Source organism: Palaemon carinicauda, chromosome 29, assembly GCF_036898095.1.
Source record: "Palaemon carinicauda isolate YSFRI2023 chromosome 29, ASM3689809v2, whole genome shotgun sequence".
In the NCBI taxonomy this organism is placed as follows: domain Eukaryota; kingdom Metazoa; phylum Arthropoda; class Malacostraca; order Decapoda; family Palaemonidae; genus Palaemon; species Palaemon carinicauda.
The window spans coordinates 88,976,848-88,995,416 of record NC_090753.1 but is presented as its reverse complement, the minus strand read 5'-3'; the positions used below and the strand labels follow the sequence as shown (position 1 = coordinate 88,995,416).

The window sequence follows — 18,569 nt, the reverse complement described above, 5'->3', positions numbered from 1 at the left end:
ATTATTCCCTTCGTATCTTCTATTTATGACTTCACTAAAGTGTTCCATCTAACGTTGCCTTTCTTCATCCTCTGTTGTTGTAACAGACACACCTGTCTTTTTGATGGGTATATGCTTCTTCTTTGCCCCCATAGATATTTCTTTAATAACTGTGAGCGATTGTTACTAAATAGCCACTCCCTGAATTCCTAGCTTTGTCAGCCTCGTCTGCTTTCCTGTCTAGATATTCTCCAGTCATTCCTGGATTTCTTTTGATCTCGTTATCAATACTTAGCATGTTCTACCTTGTAATTTTCGTTACTTCCTCAAAAACTTCCAATAATCAATGTCTGTCTTTGTCTCTTTTTTTATAGTATCTCACATATCATTTGATATCCATGGCTTTCTTCTTGTAACTTCGTGTCCAAAACTTCACTACCATCTGACATATATAATTTCACACAATTCTTCATTAATTGTCTGTTCTTCGCCACTTAAAGTTTCTAAGACTCCAAATCGATTCCTACATTAAATTGCATGTATATCTGTGCTCACCTTCTAGAAGCTTGGTTGTATCAAACCTAGGTATTCTATCTACATTTCTGTTGGGTGCTTTCAGTTTTTTTTTTTTTTTATTTCAGCGTGGTAATGAGGAGCTGGTTATCACTACCAATATCTGCACCTCTATGGCTTCTTACATTTATCAGTTCTCCTCCTCTCTTTAATAATGGCCATGTGATCTATTTGATTTTTGTAATTGCCACATGGTGAAGTCTACGCATATATGTGGTTGCCCTTGTGCTGAAAAAGAGTAGGCTACCTCCAATGACAAGATTGTTTATTTACAGTTCTTCATTCCGTTAATGCATTTTCTGCTCGTGGTGTCAGTATCATTCTTACCCTTCTCATCCAATTTCATCTGTCCTTCCCGAATTGATATATACAGTATATTTCTTTGGTCTACGGTTTCCTTACCCATTAATTCCCTTACAATGTGTTTCACTTAGGTTGGCCAGGGCGCCAGCCACCCGTTGAGATACTACCACTAGAGAGTTATGGGGTCTTTTGACTGGTCAGATAGGACTACATTGGATCCTTCTCTTTGGTTACGGTTCATTTTCCCTTTGCCTATTCACTCACACACCGAATAGTCTGGCCTATTCTTTACATATTCTCCTCTGTCCTCATACGCCTGACAACGCTGAGATTACCAAACAATACTTCTTACTGCACTGTAATTGTTCAGTGGCCACTTTCCTCATTGTAAGGGTAGAAGAGACTCTTTAGCTATGGTAAGCAGCTCTTCTAGGAGAAGGAAACTCCAAAATCAAACAATTGTTCTCTAATCTTGGGTAGTGCCTTAGCCTCTGTACCATGGTCTTCCACTCTCTTGGGTTAGAGTTCTCTTGCTTGAGGGTACACTCGGGCACACTATTCTATCTTATATCTTATTTCTCTTCCTCTTGTTTTGTTAAAATTTTTATAGTTTATAAAGTGATATTTATTCTAATATTGTTGCTCTTCTTGAAATATTTTATTTTTCCTTGTTCCATTTCCTCACTGAGCTATTTTCCCTGTTGGAGCCCCTGGGTTTATAGCATCGTGCTTTTCCAACTAGGGTTGTAGCTTAGCAAGTATATATATATATATATATATATATATATATATATATATAATATATATATATATATATATATATATATATATATATATATATATATATATATATATATATATATATATATATATATATATATATGTGTGTGTGTGTGTGTGTGTGTGTGTGTGTGTGTGTATTTCACCAAAGAATCGATTCATCCTTGGAGAAAGTGACATCAGAATGTTGACTTCCTTCCTGTTTTAATTTTTAATACCTAATTTATCATTCACTGTTGAGTAGGTTAGTTAATACGTTCCACGAATTTGGAAACAGTCCAACAGCACACGTGTCGTCCACTGTGAACCCACTTGTTTACTTCTTTTAATTCCCACACTGTAGTACTTTTAAAACAAGTTTCCATAATCCTGTTTTTCTATGACGTTTGCTGTGAATTATATATCATGGTACCCTAGCATACTGGCTTCTTTTGGTTCTTTGCATATTTGATTATTACTTCTAACTTATGTTTTTGATACATTACTATAGTCTCACTACTCTGGTATACATATGTCCGTATATATAATTACTTAGAAAAGAGTATGGAATTTGTATAGGTCAAATGAGTGGTATATCACAGTAAAATATGCCAAAAACCAGATGGAAATTTGTAGCCAATGTAGCGAATGCCATATGAGAAATTCGCTAGCATTGGTACTATTGTTAAGTGGGTGAACTTCTTAAAATCAAGTTATGTACTGTCTATTATTGTTTATATTATTTTAATTGCGATGACACTAATATGTGTTTTTATATCATATAAAATTTTTAAACGTAATTTATTGAGTATATAAAGGATATTCTTTCGATATGTATTAAAACAATATATTCTATCCGAATACGTGACCTTGGGCCTTTTTAGAAGTCCTTTCAACCATTTGTGCTTTTTTCATTATCAACAGCTTTTCATCATAAATATGATTAAAAAGAGATTCGCGTAGTATACTTACATTGAAAAATTGAAAAGATAAAAGTAACAGAAAATACAAACTAATGAAATTTATCGATATCTCAAATACGAGAAACGACACAACCCAACCCGTATTTAAGAACCATTTGCGTTTTGGTTGAAGTAGTAACAAATAGCCTTGTTTACCTGAGACGTAGTTCATTCTACCACAAAGAACTCAAAGCGTAGTGTTAATAATGGTGGTGTCGTATGGTGAATAGTAAATATGTTTCGACTAGGGTTGGAGACTATCAGCAAAATGCCATGGTACTGTTTTCCATTCACGGAGGCTATCAAGAAAAGGGCAGTGAGATATTTATTGCAAAGATACGTGGGTCGCTTCTTGGAAGAAAAATTGTCCCTGGATCAGCTGACGGTCGACCTATACAAAGGGACGGGCACCATAAAGGAAGTGACGATTGACGTGAATGCCCTAAATGATGTGGCTGACCAGCTGAATCTGCCCATCAAGTTCGTGGACGGATACATAGGGGAGATATGCGTGACCATACCATGGCAAGCCATCCTGGCCGAAAGCTGCTTCGTCGAGGTGTCCGGGCTAATGCTGTCCGTCGAACCCAAGCAGAGATCCGAGGACGTGTCGATGGTCGATTCCATGATAGAGTCGATGAACATGACCTCTTCGATGCAGATAGCTCAGGAGTGTCTCAGTCCGCGGGACGAGAGCGGCGACGGTATGGAAGACATGCCGGAGAAGGATCCTAGTCAGATAGAGGGCATCGAACATTTCGCTCACGCGATAGACACAGTACTTAACAGAATCAAAGTCCGGTTTCTTGACACAACTTTCAGGTTCGAGTATGCGCCAAAGGGTAGTCAGTGTGGCGTCTCTCTGGAAGTACGGGTGAAGAAGATTGATTATTTCGATGAGGCCGGCTTAGGGAAAACTCCGACCCAAGAGGCCGGGAAGAACATCTTTGAACCATCGGCCTTTGCGACGAAAAAGTTCCACATAGAAGGTGTCACCATGTATACAGATGAATTCCTCTCTAAAAATAAAACAATGGCCAAATCAGTTATTCCTACGACAGATTCCAATTCGTCACCCGAGTCTGGTGGAGGTTCAAAGGTGTCGGGCTCTGGCTCGGGAGATTCTTTCAAAACTGCTGATACATCGCCAGCAGAAGACAAGCAGTTTGAATACAATCACGAGAATACTGTGCAGAAACTCATTACGAACATACTGATGGAACCCATATTATTTGCGAAACTCACCGGCTCCCAAGAAATAAGTTTGAAACTGAAGCAGGCTGATGTAATGGGTCCAAAAGTAGATTTAAGGATGAACTGTGGCTCTTTCATTATGTTTCTATCTCCACGACAAATTCAGCTCTTGCTGGAGATCTCCGAGGGACTAGCATCTCCCGATGTAAACGACATGGATTACCACGGGCGCCGCGCCTCGGGGTCGGTGCCTTGCATGAGTAAAGAGAAGCCAATGGATTCTAGTGACTTTCGGAAAGTGGAAAGCGAGCTCCTTAAAGAGCTGCGTGGTGCAGGTCCAGTTTCTAGTCATGCGCTAAATCTCCAACAAGGATGGTCAGTCACACCCCTGGAAGACAGTGATGATGACTTTGTTCCCATGGGCAGTGGAATGGGTCCGAGCGAGCTTACAAGGAACATGTCGAGCAGTCAGTTATCCGGGTGTTCGGACATGGACAGCTCTTTCAGTTCTAATATGTCGGGTAGCACAGTCAAGTCCAGCACGGTGGGAGTGGCAACTCCGTCGTACCGATACACAGGCGTTGGCGTCGTGACTGGGGACCCTGCCGTAAGCGGTGCTGGAAAGAAGAAGTCTGATCAGGGCGGGACGAAACTCATCGACGATCCCTCGGCGGTTGTGACCCACTTTCGTGTACAAATCAGTAGTTTGGCCGTTGTAATCTTAAACGAGGATATTCTGACTCCGTGTATAGAAAATGCAAACATAGTGTCCAAAGCTTCTGTGGCAGAGATGCACGCTAAATCAGAAGACTTTTTTACTACTCTAGGTGTTCATGGACTCTCAGGTTACAGTTATAGTGTCTTCCAAGAAGCCAAGAAAAAATTCACAGAGGCTTGTCAAATCAATCACCTGCGTTTCATGGCTGCCCCTATTACTTTGGAAGGCAGCGAAAAGAGTTTGACAAACAAATGGGAAATGAGTGTGGCTGTGTCTGTAGGGCGTGCTGAAGCCCTGGAGTGTTTGGTGGACTCATCTGTATCTCCAGTGAAGGTGGAATATTCAGAACTGTTGTCATTCAAAGAAAGTGTGCAGGATCCCGTGAACGAAATGGTGTACGGTACTATCGTAGAACCCAAACTTCGGATAAACATTGCTCAGTCGCAGAACACGGCACTGGCCAGCAGGCCTAGGAGAATGAGCATTCCAAAATTAGAAATTAAAGTTACACTTGGGGACTGCTCATCAGAATTTGACATGTCGATAGTGGATAGAATTAGTGCTCTCATAAATAGACAACAAATATGTGTGAGGACCAGTAGCGAAATATTTTCCCCCGAGCTTCCTCCTAGTTATGTTAACAATCAGGCTTGTTTTAAACAGACCCTAGACGATGCTACATTACGTCCAGAGACTAGAACCAATGTTAAAGTAGCTTGTTCATCTTTAACCGTTAAGATAAGGTTTCCCATCCCAGATTTAAGACCAACGTCCAATATGGACAGAGTGCCTTGGTGGAAGAGAAATATAAGGAAAGACATTCTGTCTTTAGTTCTCCAGGACTTTGAGTTTGTGACGGCATTCGATCCCCACATGACGTATAGCAGTTATGAAATCCGAAGTGGCGATATTCACATACAGTTCCAAGAGCGAGAGGAGGATGCTCCCTTATCCTTGATTAGGGCTACCTCATCCAGAGGGACAGAGAGGGGATTTGATTTGCCTCGGATTGTAGTGATAGTTCATCCCACGGAACCTTGGACTTCCCTAGAGGAGGAAACTCCTTGTCAGGATAATATAATGACCAAATCCATGATGGGGTTCTTGGAGGAAGTTAACGAGATGGAGCCGAACCCCTTTAGCCGGCGGAAAGTTGCCACGCAGCAGCCCACTGACGGTCATACTAGTGAATTGACAATTCCATCTGAGAAGGAAGAAGTTTTAGAGTTTATAGAGAATACGTTAAAAAATGTGCAATTACACATAGAAATTCACTTGCCTGACGTCCAACTGATCCTGCCATCAAAGCACATTTACGAGGTCATATACAATAGGGTTATCACAGATTTATTATTATGGGAGCCGTCGGCCCCCAAACCCGCTAGTCAGTGCAATCGCAATTTTGGTGCTACTCAAGGGGGATTAGATTTAGCCTCTGTATTCATGAATGAGAGCATTTACCAGAGCACAACCCAGTTTACCCTGTGCGCTTCGGCCAACGACGCTGCCAGCGACAGCGAGGACGACATCGAGTCCCAGTTCTTTTCTGTGTACGAGCACAAAGCCAAACAGAGACTCAAGCAACAACAGCAACAGAACCAGGATATCAATAAGTATAAAAAGCAAACCCAGTTAGCTTTCAAACTTACCCTAGGACACACCGTCGCCAGTATCAGAACGCCATATAGAGATTCCAAGAACAATGTAATGCCCGGCCAGCATGGGGAAGTCATGCTCATTGCTGAACAGGCCACGATATTCGCCGCTAATGGGTACAAGGGCGATCCTGATCTAGCATATACTTGTATCTGGGCAGATAAGGGTCACTTGTATCACAAAGCTTCTAATATCACTTCTGACATGCCAGTGATTCTGGATCCCACTTTACCCCTTTCGACTTCACGGTTGGATGCCATATTTTATCCGAATGATCCCGGAGTGACCACAAAATTGGGTGCCGGTGCCTCTAAAACTGAGGAGCGTCAGGATCAGATAATGATTGCACTCCAGATGGAGTTCGACATGGTTCGTAACTTGAAGACCATCATCTTAGCCGGGTGTGTCCGGGGAGCCACTTTGCGACATTATATGTCGGCTAGCCCAGAGAGCTGGGTTACGCAATTAGGAGATATGTTCGACGTTCAAGACTATCCCATTGCTGGTTATGTATTACCCGACGTCGTCACTGAAATGAATTTTCACCTTTGGGGCTGTGCCTTGGATTATAGACCCCTGTATCTTCCTATCAGAACAATGGTGACAGTTGATGCTTTCTCAATTTCTAGCAATCTGACAATATCCAGTGATACTAATGTTCTTCATTTCATTATTGAGGATGCTGCTCTCTTCTTATCTGACAAACTGACTTTGCACATGGTTGATCTTAAGAAAAATTATGTCTGTGTTGCTGATATAGGGGTGTTTGAATTGTGTTTAAGAATGGTAGAAGATGTGAAAGAAAATAAGCCTAAGATCGATCTAGTGGCATCGAACAATATTATCCATATTCGCACTTGTGCGGATTCATGCAAGGCGCTGTTGGAACTGTTGATCTACCTTGCAAGCGATGGAGACTTGACAAAAGAAGCATCTTCATCTAATACTAGTTTAGCAGCGGCAAGTGTTGCAACTCCAAGTCCGTCTAGTGTAGCATCATCGCCGTCTAATGAATGTGCAACAATGAAGCCAACTGAAACCCAGGAGACGTTGTTCAACCCAAGGATTCGTGAGCGGGACAACCAGCAACTCGAGATGGTTCGTGGCATGATGGACGATGCTATGATCGAGTCGGCGCATGCTTCCCCTTGTGAAGAAAATGCAAATGACCCCTCACTTTATCTGAAGAAAGGCGTTGAAGTGTTCTTCTTTCCCGATGATAACAATGAGAAAAAATTGCGCTCTTCTGGTGCAAGCCAAAAAGAGGCAGCTAAAGCTGAAGAGATGACTGTAGAAAACCTCTTAACTGATACAGAATGTGCATTAAATGAAGCTTTGAAAGAACCTTTGGATAGTCATTTTGAAGAGTATAGTTCTGGGACAGATGAAGAGTTTTGCATATTAGATGATGCCCCAGGCACAGGTATAAAGTCGCCATCTGGAGAGCCTCAGGTGCGTGTATTAACAGAAGATCCAGTTGTTGTTGTTGATAACCATTTTTCAGTTCCTCTTGGGAAGGTTGATCAGCTAAAGGCACCCAAACACTTCCCTGCAGCTGTTCTGAAATACACTCTTCAAGAGTTGACTGTTGTCTGGCATATGTTTGGAGGGTCAGATTTCAGGACATCACAACCAGTGCCAGGTTCTGAACGCAGAGTGACCATTCGAGATAACAATTCCAACCCTGACTATGATGTTTACTCTCAGAGTGTTGTGGTTTCCCCCAAAATTACTTATATTCCTAAAGAACCATCTGTTACATTAAGAAGTAGTGATGTTCATTATTCATCTGGTCACATATCTCCTACAGTTTTCAAAAAATCTCCTCCTCAGAGCCCCCAACAGCGAGCTCATTCGGTTTGGCAGGGAGTTGGTGGGCCAGGTCGTCAGCATGACACACTTCTCGAGTTGCAGCTCAGTAAAGTCCGTTTCCAGCATGAGGTTTACCCTGAAAATACTCAGCAAGCCTCAAGAAATGTCCTCCTTATTCATGACGTAGAAATTCGAGATCGACTAGCATCCTCCAAGATTAACAAATTTCTCTACCAGTTTTCCTCAGAGTCATGCCCTCGCCAGGCTCATGCTAACATGGTTCAAGTGAAAGCTTTAACGACAAGACCTGATGGACTTCATGGCCCTCAGGAGACAAGCCTCAAGATATGTCTTCAACCTGTTCGACTTCACATAGATCAGGATGCCCTGTTGTTCCTCTTCCAGTTTTTTGAGGAACTGCTTTCTTCTGACAGAGAAGGGGAGTTTGGGGAGGAGGAGAGGCCACAGTCTGCTACTCAGGTTCAAGCTCCTATCATGACTGTGAATTTGAATCAAGCTGCTCAGCTCTCTTTATCAGAAGATCAGCAGCTTCTGGTTAATCTAGAAGAAAGATCGTCATTGTCCGAAGCCAAAGAATGTAGTACAACGGATGAAAATGCCCCTGTTTACTTCAAGTCTTTTATATTTTCACCAGATGTTCCAATCAAAATAGATTATCACGGTAAACATGTTGATATTAATTCTCAGTATGGCCCACTTGCTGGCATATTGATTGGCATGGGTCAGCTCAACCACTCAGAATTAACTTTGAAAAGAATTGTGCATAAGTCTGGCCTCTTGGGCGTTGACAGGCTGATCCAGTACTTGAGTAATGAATGGATAAATGATATTCGTCGCAATCAGTTACCATCTGTTCTTGGGGGCGTTGGACCAATGCATTCTTTAGGAAAACTAGTCGGTGGTATAAGAGACCTGTTTATGTTACCTATCGAACAGTATCAGAAAGATGGGAGGGTCGTGAGGGGCATTCAACGAGGTGCAGCGGCATTCACGACCTCTTCGGCTCACGCGGCCCTCGATTTAACAGGACGTTTTGTTGGGTGCATTCAGTCGGCGGCCGAGACAATGTACGACATGGTTTCGTCCGGACCAAGAATGAGGCAAAGGTACAGGATAGGTTGTGGACAGCCCCAGGACATTAGGGAAGGTGTTGCAACTGCTTATGGGTTAGTTTGTGATGGTCTTGGTGATACAGCAACAGCTATTTATGAGGCAGCCTCGCAAGAGCACCAGCATAAAGGTGTGTCTGGTGCCATTGGAGGGGTACTTCGCCAAATCCCCCCTACAGTGGTCCAGCCAATAATCTTGGCGTCGGAAGCCGCCGGAACTGTTCTTGGTGGCATGAAGAACCAGTTAGTACCTGACGCTCGCCGAGAAGCCGCGGATAAGTGGAAAGCATGAGAGACCGACAGTAGTTTTAAGTGATATTGTATATAAATGGTAATGCCAGCTGATTGCTTTATTTTAGTTGTGATATATAAAGAAATTTTATATATTTTTGTTCATTTTTCTTGCACTTGGAACTTGACATCCCCTCATGGGGCTTAGCGAACCTTCAAATAGCAATTATACGAGAACCTTCGGAAGAGGAAGGTTTGGCTGCTCTATTATAACAGTGATATTTTGAATAGTCCTAAGAATTGAAATACATATAGCAGTGGTATACATGCAAATTGTGCCTCACTTTAATTATAAGATTAGGATTAATTAGGGTACACATTATTTTCTCATGTAAACAATATTGTATTGTGAATTTCTGTAAGGGAGAAAATGCCTTCTTTTATTTGCGTGGTGCTTTTAGGCATCCCTGCTGTTCCTTCTTTTTCTTTTTTTTATACAGTACTTGAGACCATTATTTTGTATTGCATATTTGTTGTTATGTCAAGAATGCACTATTGATATAATGCTAAATGATCTCATCTTTTGTGCCTGCTTTAAAAAATTATTTTGGTATTTAAAAAAGGAAAATATAGATAAATAGAACACATTTGCTTGGTGTTCCATTAAAATTTTCTGCTTTAAAATAAGTTTTGTTTCAATAAGTTATACTGATAATTTGATGTTACTGTTATTTTGTATTTTTGAAATGCAGCTGATATACAAATATTGGATTGAATGTTTTGAATTGTGAAAAGTTTCATAGTATGTAAATGCCATACGTATAGTTTGTTATTCACAATAAATATTGAGAAGAAAAATAGTACAAGAATTGTGAACCAGTTTGAACCTAGACTCACTCCAGCCCCACTGAATTTCGCAAAGCAAAGGATTGTTACATCCAGTTGAAGAATCAAACGGAGGTATTGCAAGTAAGTTTACTGTAATTTGATTAATGTCTTTTTCTTTGTTGAAAATGTATACGAGTATGGATTACTTACAGTATTACCCTGCCCCTCGTCTTTAATTGGCATCAAGCGATTTTCGACGTAAGCGTAGTTTCGTCTTATTAAGTGACGTGTTCCCAATACATACACGTACTGAACATGAAAAAGTACGTATTTATATCCTGCTATTATTATATAAGAACTAGATATTCAAGTTATTAAGCTTCTGTGTAAAGTATTTTCGTCTTATTAAGTGACTCATGTTACCAATACATACACGTATTGAACATGAAAAAGTACGTATTTATAACCTGCTATTACTATATAAGAACTACGATATTCAAGTTACTAAACTTCCACGTAAAGTACAGTAGTATTGTACATTGCAGTACCTAATCATTATTTTTCAATATTAAACTTACCCGATAATCATGTAGCTGTCAACTCCGTTGCCCGACAGAATTCTACGGAAGGGATACGCCAGCGATCGCTATACAAGAGGGGGGTGTACTCACAAGCGCCACCTGTGGCCAGGTACTGCAGTACTTCTTGTTGACACCACTTCAATTTTTCCTCTGTCGTGCTTCCGGCAAGACGTTCATGGATACGCTTATAATTTTGGAGTCTTGTTCACGGTTTTTGGTGAAGTATTGCTCTAAGATTTCAGCTTTCGCTATTCAGGAAGTTCTATTATTAGCTTAGCTAGCTTTTGGAATTAATTTGATTAATTTTGGTGACGAAGAGAGTATGAACTCTCTTTCACCTTTAAATGGCCGACCCTTCCCTTAGACGGAAGTGTTGGTGTCTAAGAGAGTATAGACTCTCTTTCTTAATTTTGCTCACAAAAGTTATAGATTTATTTTATATCTCTCCGCCATTTATAGGCCTCTTCGATTAACTTCCTTTTTTATAAAATTATTAAATTAATTTTTATATTTGTTTATATTCGACCTTTCCTAATAGTAGGCGGTCTTTTCTTGTACCGAAGTTAATTATCATTGAGCCCGTCATTTCGGTTTTACCTGTTAACATATTATGCTCTTTTAATGTTTTTGAAAGAATTTCTTTGATAGTCTCGTACTGTTTCAAAGTTGAACTAACGTTTTGTTTTGTCTCTGCAGTTGTTGACGTTCAGAACGTTCAACTTGCGCTCTATCGTTACGATAGAGAGAGAATTTTCACGGTGTCACGTTGCAGTAAGAGTAAACCGTTTATAACGTTTTGTTCATTCTTTCTTAGCTTAATGGTTTTAATTCTAATAAAGGAACTTTTTATTTGGGAAATCTTTCAGTTTTTTTCCTTTAACATAATATGTTTTAACGAGTATATATGATTGGGCTCTTCTCTCAGGTTCTAAGTCAAGAGAGAGAGAGAGAGAGAGATAGAGACGGAGGGAGAGAGAGCTGGATAAACGTTTCGTTCAAGCGAGTAACGTTGTTATCGTTTTTGCTCTTCTCCCTAGTCTCTTTAGGGGAAGAAGGTAAACGTTTCTAGAGTTTATTCTTGTTCTCAAGCTTTATGCGGTGAGAGATTTTAAACGTAGTTTATTTGATCTAGTGTTTAGTCTCTTTCCAGCCACTGAATTATTTATCTTTCATTAGATTTTTCTGTTACATTGTAATTCTGTTTTCGCAATTACTAACTTTTAAAGAAGGATAGAATTGCGTGTTTCAGGTACAAACCACTTAAAATTTCGAGTTCAGTGAAATAAGTGCAAACAGAAATTCAAAAGTGATAAGTGATTAGCGCAAAGTGTGTCAGTGTTGTGCGTGAGGGTACTTCTTGCGTGCCAGTCGTCCTCCCAGTCCGGGACCTCTTGCAAGCTCCCAAGCCCAGGGGAGAAGCAATGTCGAAGGGCAAAAGGGTTCGGCAGGCCTTGATCGGCGCACAGAAGTATCCTCGGTGGTTGCGGGCGTGTCTTACAGAGACCGTCACTCCCACCCGCAGACGATTGAGCCCTTATTTTACTCGTCTGCAGAAGAAATTTCGGGGAGATAACGCTGGACTCAGGTCTCAAGACCTCTTAAACGTAAAGTCCAGACCTCTAGAGTTCAACAACCCGGATGCAGTCATTGGGTTAGCTCTGACTCTCCGCAGTCATCAGGTGACTGCACACCTCCTAAGAGAGGTAAGGTGATGCCACAACAGACCTCATCTTCTGTTAAGGCTTTGCCTCAGCAGACCTTAGCGTCTGCCGACCCCAAGATGACTTTGCTGCAGTCCATGCAGTCACAGCTTGCGGTCTTAATGCGTGAGTGTCAGGCTGAGAAGGTTACACCTCCTCCTGCGATCGCTCCGCCTTACCGCAGTCCAGTCTGCCAGGCGTACGATGTTGAGGTTCCTCAGGATACCTTACCGCGTACTGAGTTGCCAGTTACCAGCGGTGTGCAGCAACCTCCGCCTTCCTTAAGGCAACCTCAGCAATGGGAGCAGGAATCTTATGCCTTACTTCCTCCGCTTCCGCTTGCGGTTCCACCAGCGAGGCAACAATCTCTTGAGGTACGACAACCCAACCCTCCTCAAGGCAAGAGAGGCTAGCACCTCAGGAACCTCAACTCGCGAGACAAGAACTGCGTTCTGCGCAGCCGCTACCTCAACTCTCGCAGCTCACACCTCAGGAACCTTAACTCGTTCCTCAGGAACCTGCTACTGCGCATCCGCAACCCTTACATATTTAAGGCAGAGTAATGCAAGCGCAACTCTTGAGGCAGCAACCTCATGCTATGAGTCAGCCACCTCAACGCATGCATCTGCCACTTTCTCCTCAACTTGAGCCTCTTCCCATTCAACTTGGGAATAACAAATGACAATAATAACACCTCATTACTTTCATAACTTGCATTTGTAATCATATACATGTATGCCTACACAAACATTATGATAATGGAGGTTATTTGTATTTCTTATATAAAAATATATATGTATTCCTTGCAATATATTTTTAACAAAATCGCAAAATATGGCAAAAATATCTTCAAAACAAAAATGAATCATGAGTTATGAATGTAAGGTAAATATTATGTTGATATTAAACCCCATGCAAGCATGCATGAAGTAATGCAGTGTTGCCAACAGGGCGAGTTTCCCTTTCCTGAGGTGAAGTAGATTATAGTAAATTTAGTGTAGCTTAATTCTACGATTATCATGCCGGCTATCAAATTCATCAACAAAACAGTCAAAATCAATTCCCTCGGCACGTGCACTTTCAATGGACGGTAATGCGATATTACTCACTCTAGCACTGGTCATGGAATTTCTGAGAAATGTTACACGCCATGCAACACGCTCTGCTTACCTTACAGCATGCTCTACATACAGCATGCTCTGCATACAGCATACTCTGCATACAGCATGCTCTGCATACAACATGCTCTGCATTCCTTACCGCATGCTCTGCATACAGCATGCTCTGCATACAGCATGCTCTACATACAGCATGCTCTGCATACAGCATGTTCTGCATACAGCATGCTCTGCATACAGCATGCTCTGCATACAGCATGCTCTGCATACAGCAGGCTCTGCATACAGCAGGCTCTACATACAGCATGCTCTGCATACAACATGCTCTGCATACCTTACCGCATGCTTCTCAGTCATACATCTTTGGTTGTTGCCAACTCACTAGACTGTCAAGCAGTTTCATAACGTTGCCTTCTAGTCTGCTGCTTTTGCACCAGTGAAACCCTCACTGAGAGACCTTAGCTTTTCTCGGATATGGTCCCTGTAGATGAGAAAGTGCTTTTCTCCCTCCTTCTGATATTCCCTTGAGGACTCTGTCATTTGGAGAGGAGCCTTTAGCTGCGTAGCCCCCTATGGACTTTTATTTAAGCATAACATGCTTCCAGGGAAGGTAATGGTTCCACTTCAGTCGCTAACCCCGTCTGTTACCACACCTGCTCCCATAGACCTTGAGCTGTGTTGCAAGACATGCAGTCCAAGCTTAGTCCTTGTTAGAGGATTTTTTGTTTACGGAGTCAGTGTGTCACTGGGAAGACGTTCAACAACCAGCAGAAGTGACTTGTTGTGACGCAGTGCGGCAACCTCAGCAACCCGATAAGGAGTTGTCTGTACGACCCAGACAGTCTAGACAGCTTCGGGTTGTCACTGTACTTCCTCGCTTCCCCATGGTTGACAGTTCACAGACTGTGCAGCAGTACCATGATCTTATGTCCGGCTCCGTCAGACGACTGGCTTTTAAGAGCTCCCACAAGTCGTCGCTGTCTGGAGATTCTCAGATGGACTATGGATCTGACCAAGGAACTGGGCCTCCTGGTCAATTTTGAGGAGTCTCAGCTCATCCCATCCCAGACCATTGTCTCCCTGGGTATGGATCTTCAGAGTCGAGCTTTTCGGGCTTTTCCGTCGGCCCCAAGGATCTTCCAAGCCCTAGAATGCATCCAGAGCATGCTGAGAAGAAACCGATGCTCAGTCAGGTAGTGGATGAGTCTAACAGGGACACTTTCATCGCTGGCCCTGTTCATCGTGTTAGGGAGACTCCACCTCCCCCCCTTCAGTATCATCTAGCTGCTCACTGGATAAAGGACATGACGCTAGAGACGGTCTCAGTTCCTGTTTCCGAAGAGAGGAGGTCTTCTCTCGCGTGGTGTAAGAACAGCTTTCTTCTCAAGGAAGTCTACCTTTGGCTGTTCAGAAACCCGACCGCCTTCTCCTCTCGGACGCATCAGACACGGGCTGGGGTGCGACTTTGGACGGACAGGAATGCTCGGGAACATGGAATCAGGAACAAAGGACACTTCACATCAATTGCAAGGAGTTGTTGGCGGTTCTTCTGGCCTTGATAAACTTCAAGTCCCTCCAGCTTAACAAAGTGGTGGAGGTGGACTCTGACAACACCACAGCCCTGGCTTACATCTTCAAGCAGGGAGGGACTCTTTCGTGAAGTTGTTCTAGATCGCAAGGGACCTCCTCATCTGGTCTAAAGATCGAAAGCTCACGCTGGTAACGAGGTTCATTCAGGGCGGTATGAATGTCATGGCAGATCACCTCAGCCGGAAGGGTCAGGTCATCCCCACAGAGTGGACCCTTCACAAGAATGTTTGCAGCAGACTTTGGGCCCTGTGGGGTCAGCCAACCATAGATATGTTCGCTACCTCGATAACCTAGAGACTCCTGTTGTATTGTTCTCCGATTCCAGACCCAGCAGCAGTTCACGTGGATGCTTTTCTGCTGGATTGGTTCCATCTCGACCTGTATGCATTCCCGCCGTTCAAGATTGTCAACAGGGTTCTTCAGAAGTTCTCCTCTCGCAAAGGGACACGGCTGACGTTGGTTGGCTCCGCTCTGGCCCGCGAGAGAATGGTTCTTAGAGGTACTGCAATGGCTGGTCGACATTCCCAGGACTCTTCCTCTAGGAGTGAACCTTCTACGTCTACCTCACGTAAAGAAGGTACACCCAAACCTCCACGCTCTTCGTCTGACTGCCTTCAGACTTTCGAAAGACTCTCAAGAGCTAGGGGCTTTTCGAAGGAGGCAGCCAGAGCGATTGCCAAAGCAAGGAGAACATCCACTCTCAGAATCTATCAGTCTCAAGGGGAAGTCTTCCGTAGCTGGTACAAGACCAATGCAGTTTCCTCAACCAGTACCACTGTAACCCAGATTGCTGACTTCCTGTTATATCTAAGGAAAGTAAGATCCCTTTCAGCTCCTACGATCAAGGGTTACAGAAGTATGTTGGCAGCGGTTTTCCGCCACAGAGGCTTGGATCTTTCCACCAACAAAGATCTACAGGACCTCCCTAGGTCTTTTGAGACCTCAAAGGAACGTCGGTTGTCCACTCCAGGCTGGAATCTAGACGTGGTCCTAAGGTTCCTTATGTCATCAAGATTTGAACCTCTCCAATCAGCCTCTTTTTAGGACCTCACATTAAAAACTCTTTTCCTCGTGTGCTTGACAACAGCTAAAAGAGTAAGTGAGATCCACACCTTCAGCAGGATCATTGTTTTCACATCTGAAACGGCTACATGTTCCTTGCAGCTCGGTTTTTGCTAAACGAGCTTCCTTCACGTCCTTGGCCTAAGTCGTTCGAGATCCCAAGCCTGTCCAACTTGGTGGGGAATGAACTGGAGAGAGTACTTTGCCCAGTTAGAGCTCTTAGGTACTATCTAAAAAGGTCTTAACCTTTACGAGGACAATCAGAAGCCTTATGGTGTGCTATCAAGAAACCTTCTTTTCCAAGTTCTAAGAACTCAGTTTCTTACTATTCAGGCTTCTGATTAGAGAAGCACATTCTCATCTGAAGGAAGAAGACCTTGCTTTGCTGAAGGTAAGGACACATGAAGTGGGAGCTGTGGCTACTTCAGTGGCCTTCAAACAGAGCCATTCTCTGCAGAGTGTTATGGATGCAACCTATTGGAGAAGCAAGTCAGTGTTCGCATCATTCTATCTCAAAGATGTCCAGTCTCTTTACGAGTACTGCTACACCCTGGGACCATTCGTAGCAACGAATGCAGTAGTAGGCGAGGGCTCAGCCACTACATTCCCATAATCCCATAACCTTTTAACCTTTCTCTTGAATACTTTTTATGGGTTGTACGGTCGGCTAAGAAGCCTTCCACATCCTTGTTGATTTGGCGGGTGGTCAATTCTTTCTTGAGAAGCGCCGAGGTTAAAGGTTGTGATGAGGTCCTTTAGTATGGGTTGCAGCCCTTGATACTTCAGCACCTTAGAGTTGTTCAGCCTCCTAAGAGGAACGCTGCGCTCAGTAAGGAAGACGAACTTATTTAAGGCAGAGTAATGGCTCAAGTCGACTTCCTTACCAGGTACTTGTAATTTCATTGTTATTTTGAATAACTGATAATATGAAATACGGGATACTTAGCTTCTTGATATACATGTACACTGGTTTTCACCCACCTCCCTGGGTGTGAATCAGCTACATGATTATCGGGTAAGTTTAATATTGAAAAATGTTATTTTCATTAGTAAAATAAATTTTTGAATATACTTACCCGATAATCATGATTTAATTGACCCACCCTTCCTCCCCATAGAACCAGTGGACCGAGGAAAAATTGAAGTGGTGTCAACAAGAAGTACTGCAGTACCTGGCCACAGGTGGCGCTTGTGAGTACACCCCCCTCTTGTATAGCGATCGCTGGCGTATCCCTTCCGTAGAATTCTGTCGGGCAACGGAGTTGACAGCTACATGATTATCGGGTAAGTATATTCAAAAATTTATTTTACTAATGAAAATAACATTTTACTACATAGAATCCAACGTAAAGTCGAGAAAAACAACGTACAGTAGTTGGAACTAACATATGCCGAACTAACAAAGTTAATTTTATTTATGTACTGTGTTTATTGCTCAAATAATGATTATGATACAGTATATTAAAAATGATAAGTACAGTAATAATAATTTTAATGATATTTCTAACGTGAAGTAATAATTTTAATATGATAGATGTAAAGTAATAATTATTAACAATGATATTAGTGACGTAAAGTCGGAAGTGATATATGCCGAACCGACGTAAAGCAGGGTATTACTGTTCAGTATTACATATGTCAAATTATATTTTCTCCATGCAAATACCAGATCTCTCTATTTTACTTATGATTTAATGCTCTAGTGTGAGAGGAATTGAGTGTAGGATCACTTTGTACACCTCATGCGGCACTCTTTAGTATTTGCTGTATTATATAGGTTATACCGAGTCCCTTTAGACTTACTTGAGCTCCGTTTAAAGGTCGCTTATCAATGGCATAGGCAAAGAACAGTAACAATGCCCTAGAGATTGACCAATATACTTATGATCAGCGCCCAAGCCCGGGCCAGGCAATGGCTGCTAAAAACTTAGCAGGTAGACCTATAGGCTCCCTCAAACCCCCATCCATAGCTCACAAAGATGGTGAGGTTGCAGACACTACTGTACAACAAACTATCGAGCTTAAGCTGGAACCAAACCCCAGTATGGCAAATCGCTAGGCAGGGACGTTTCCTTCTTATTGTCCAACCTCTCTGAACCTCTACAAATTCATAAATCCAAATCCAAAACTTACTGTAGCAAGGCACGGATTTGTACTTTCCATAAATATTTATTTATTCTGTTAACTGCATCAGAACTGTCTCCTAATTTATTGCTCTGTTCGGGTTGTGCAAAACGTTTTGGCTGCTCTGTACGACCTCCGTACATTTCTCTTCATTCAAGTTAATGTCCTGTGGTGTTGGATTTTTCAAAGGAAGGAAAATATATTGATTGTCATTATTTTAAATTATTTTCTTGAATATGGTTACTCTCC

The 18,569-nt window shown here is 42.3% G+C and overlaps 2 protein-coding genes across 4 annotated transcripts in view; both read left to right on the top strand.

The window, feature by feature from the left end:
* LOC137622349 (arginine-hydroxylase NDUFAF5, mitochondrial-like) overlaps nt 1-18,569 on the top strand; it is a 64,096-nt gene that overhangs the window by 12,676 nt on the left and 32,851 nt on the right. Inside the window, exons 1-2 of one of the 3 annotated variants that reach the window (XM_068352931.1) lie at nt 2,727-2,798; nt 10,070-10,286. The exons of 1 other annotated variant lie outside the window; for it this stretch is intronic. The gene's annotated coding sequence lies outside the window, so the exon portion shown is untranslated. Of the gene's footprint in view, nt 1-2,726; nt 2,799-9,955; nt 10,287-18,569 lie in introns of those variants that run through there. One more of the 3 variants, XM_068352930.1, reaches the window with a different exon arrangement.
* Nucleotides 2,812-10,175, top strand: Atg2 (Autophagy-related 2). Its single transcript, XM_068352928.1, has one exon. It carries the CDS (start codon nt 2,812-2,814, stop codon nt 9,376-9,378), a length of 6,567 nt encoding a protein of 2,188 aa, XP_068209029.1. The 3' UTR covers nt 9,379-10,175.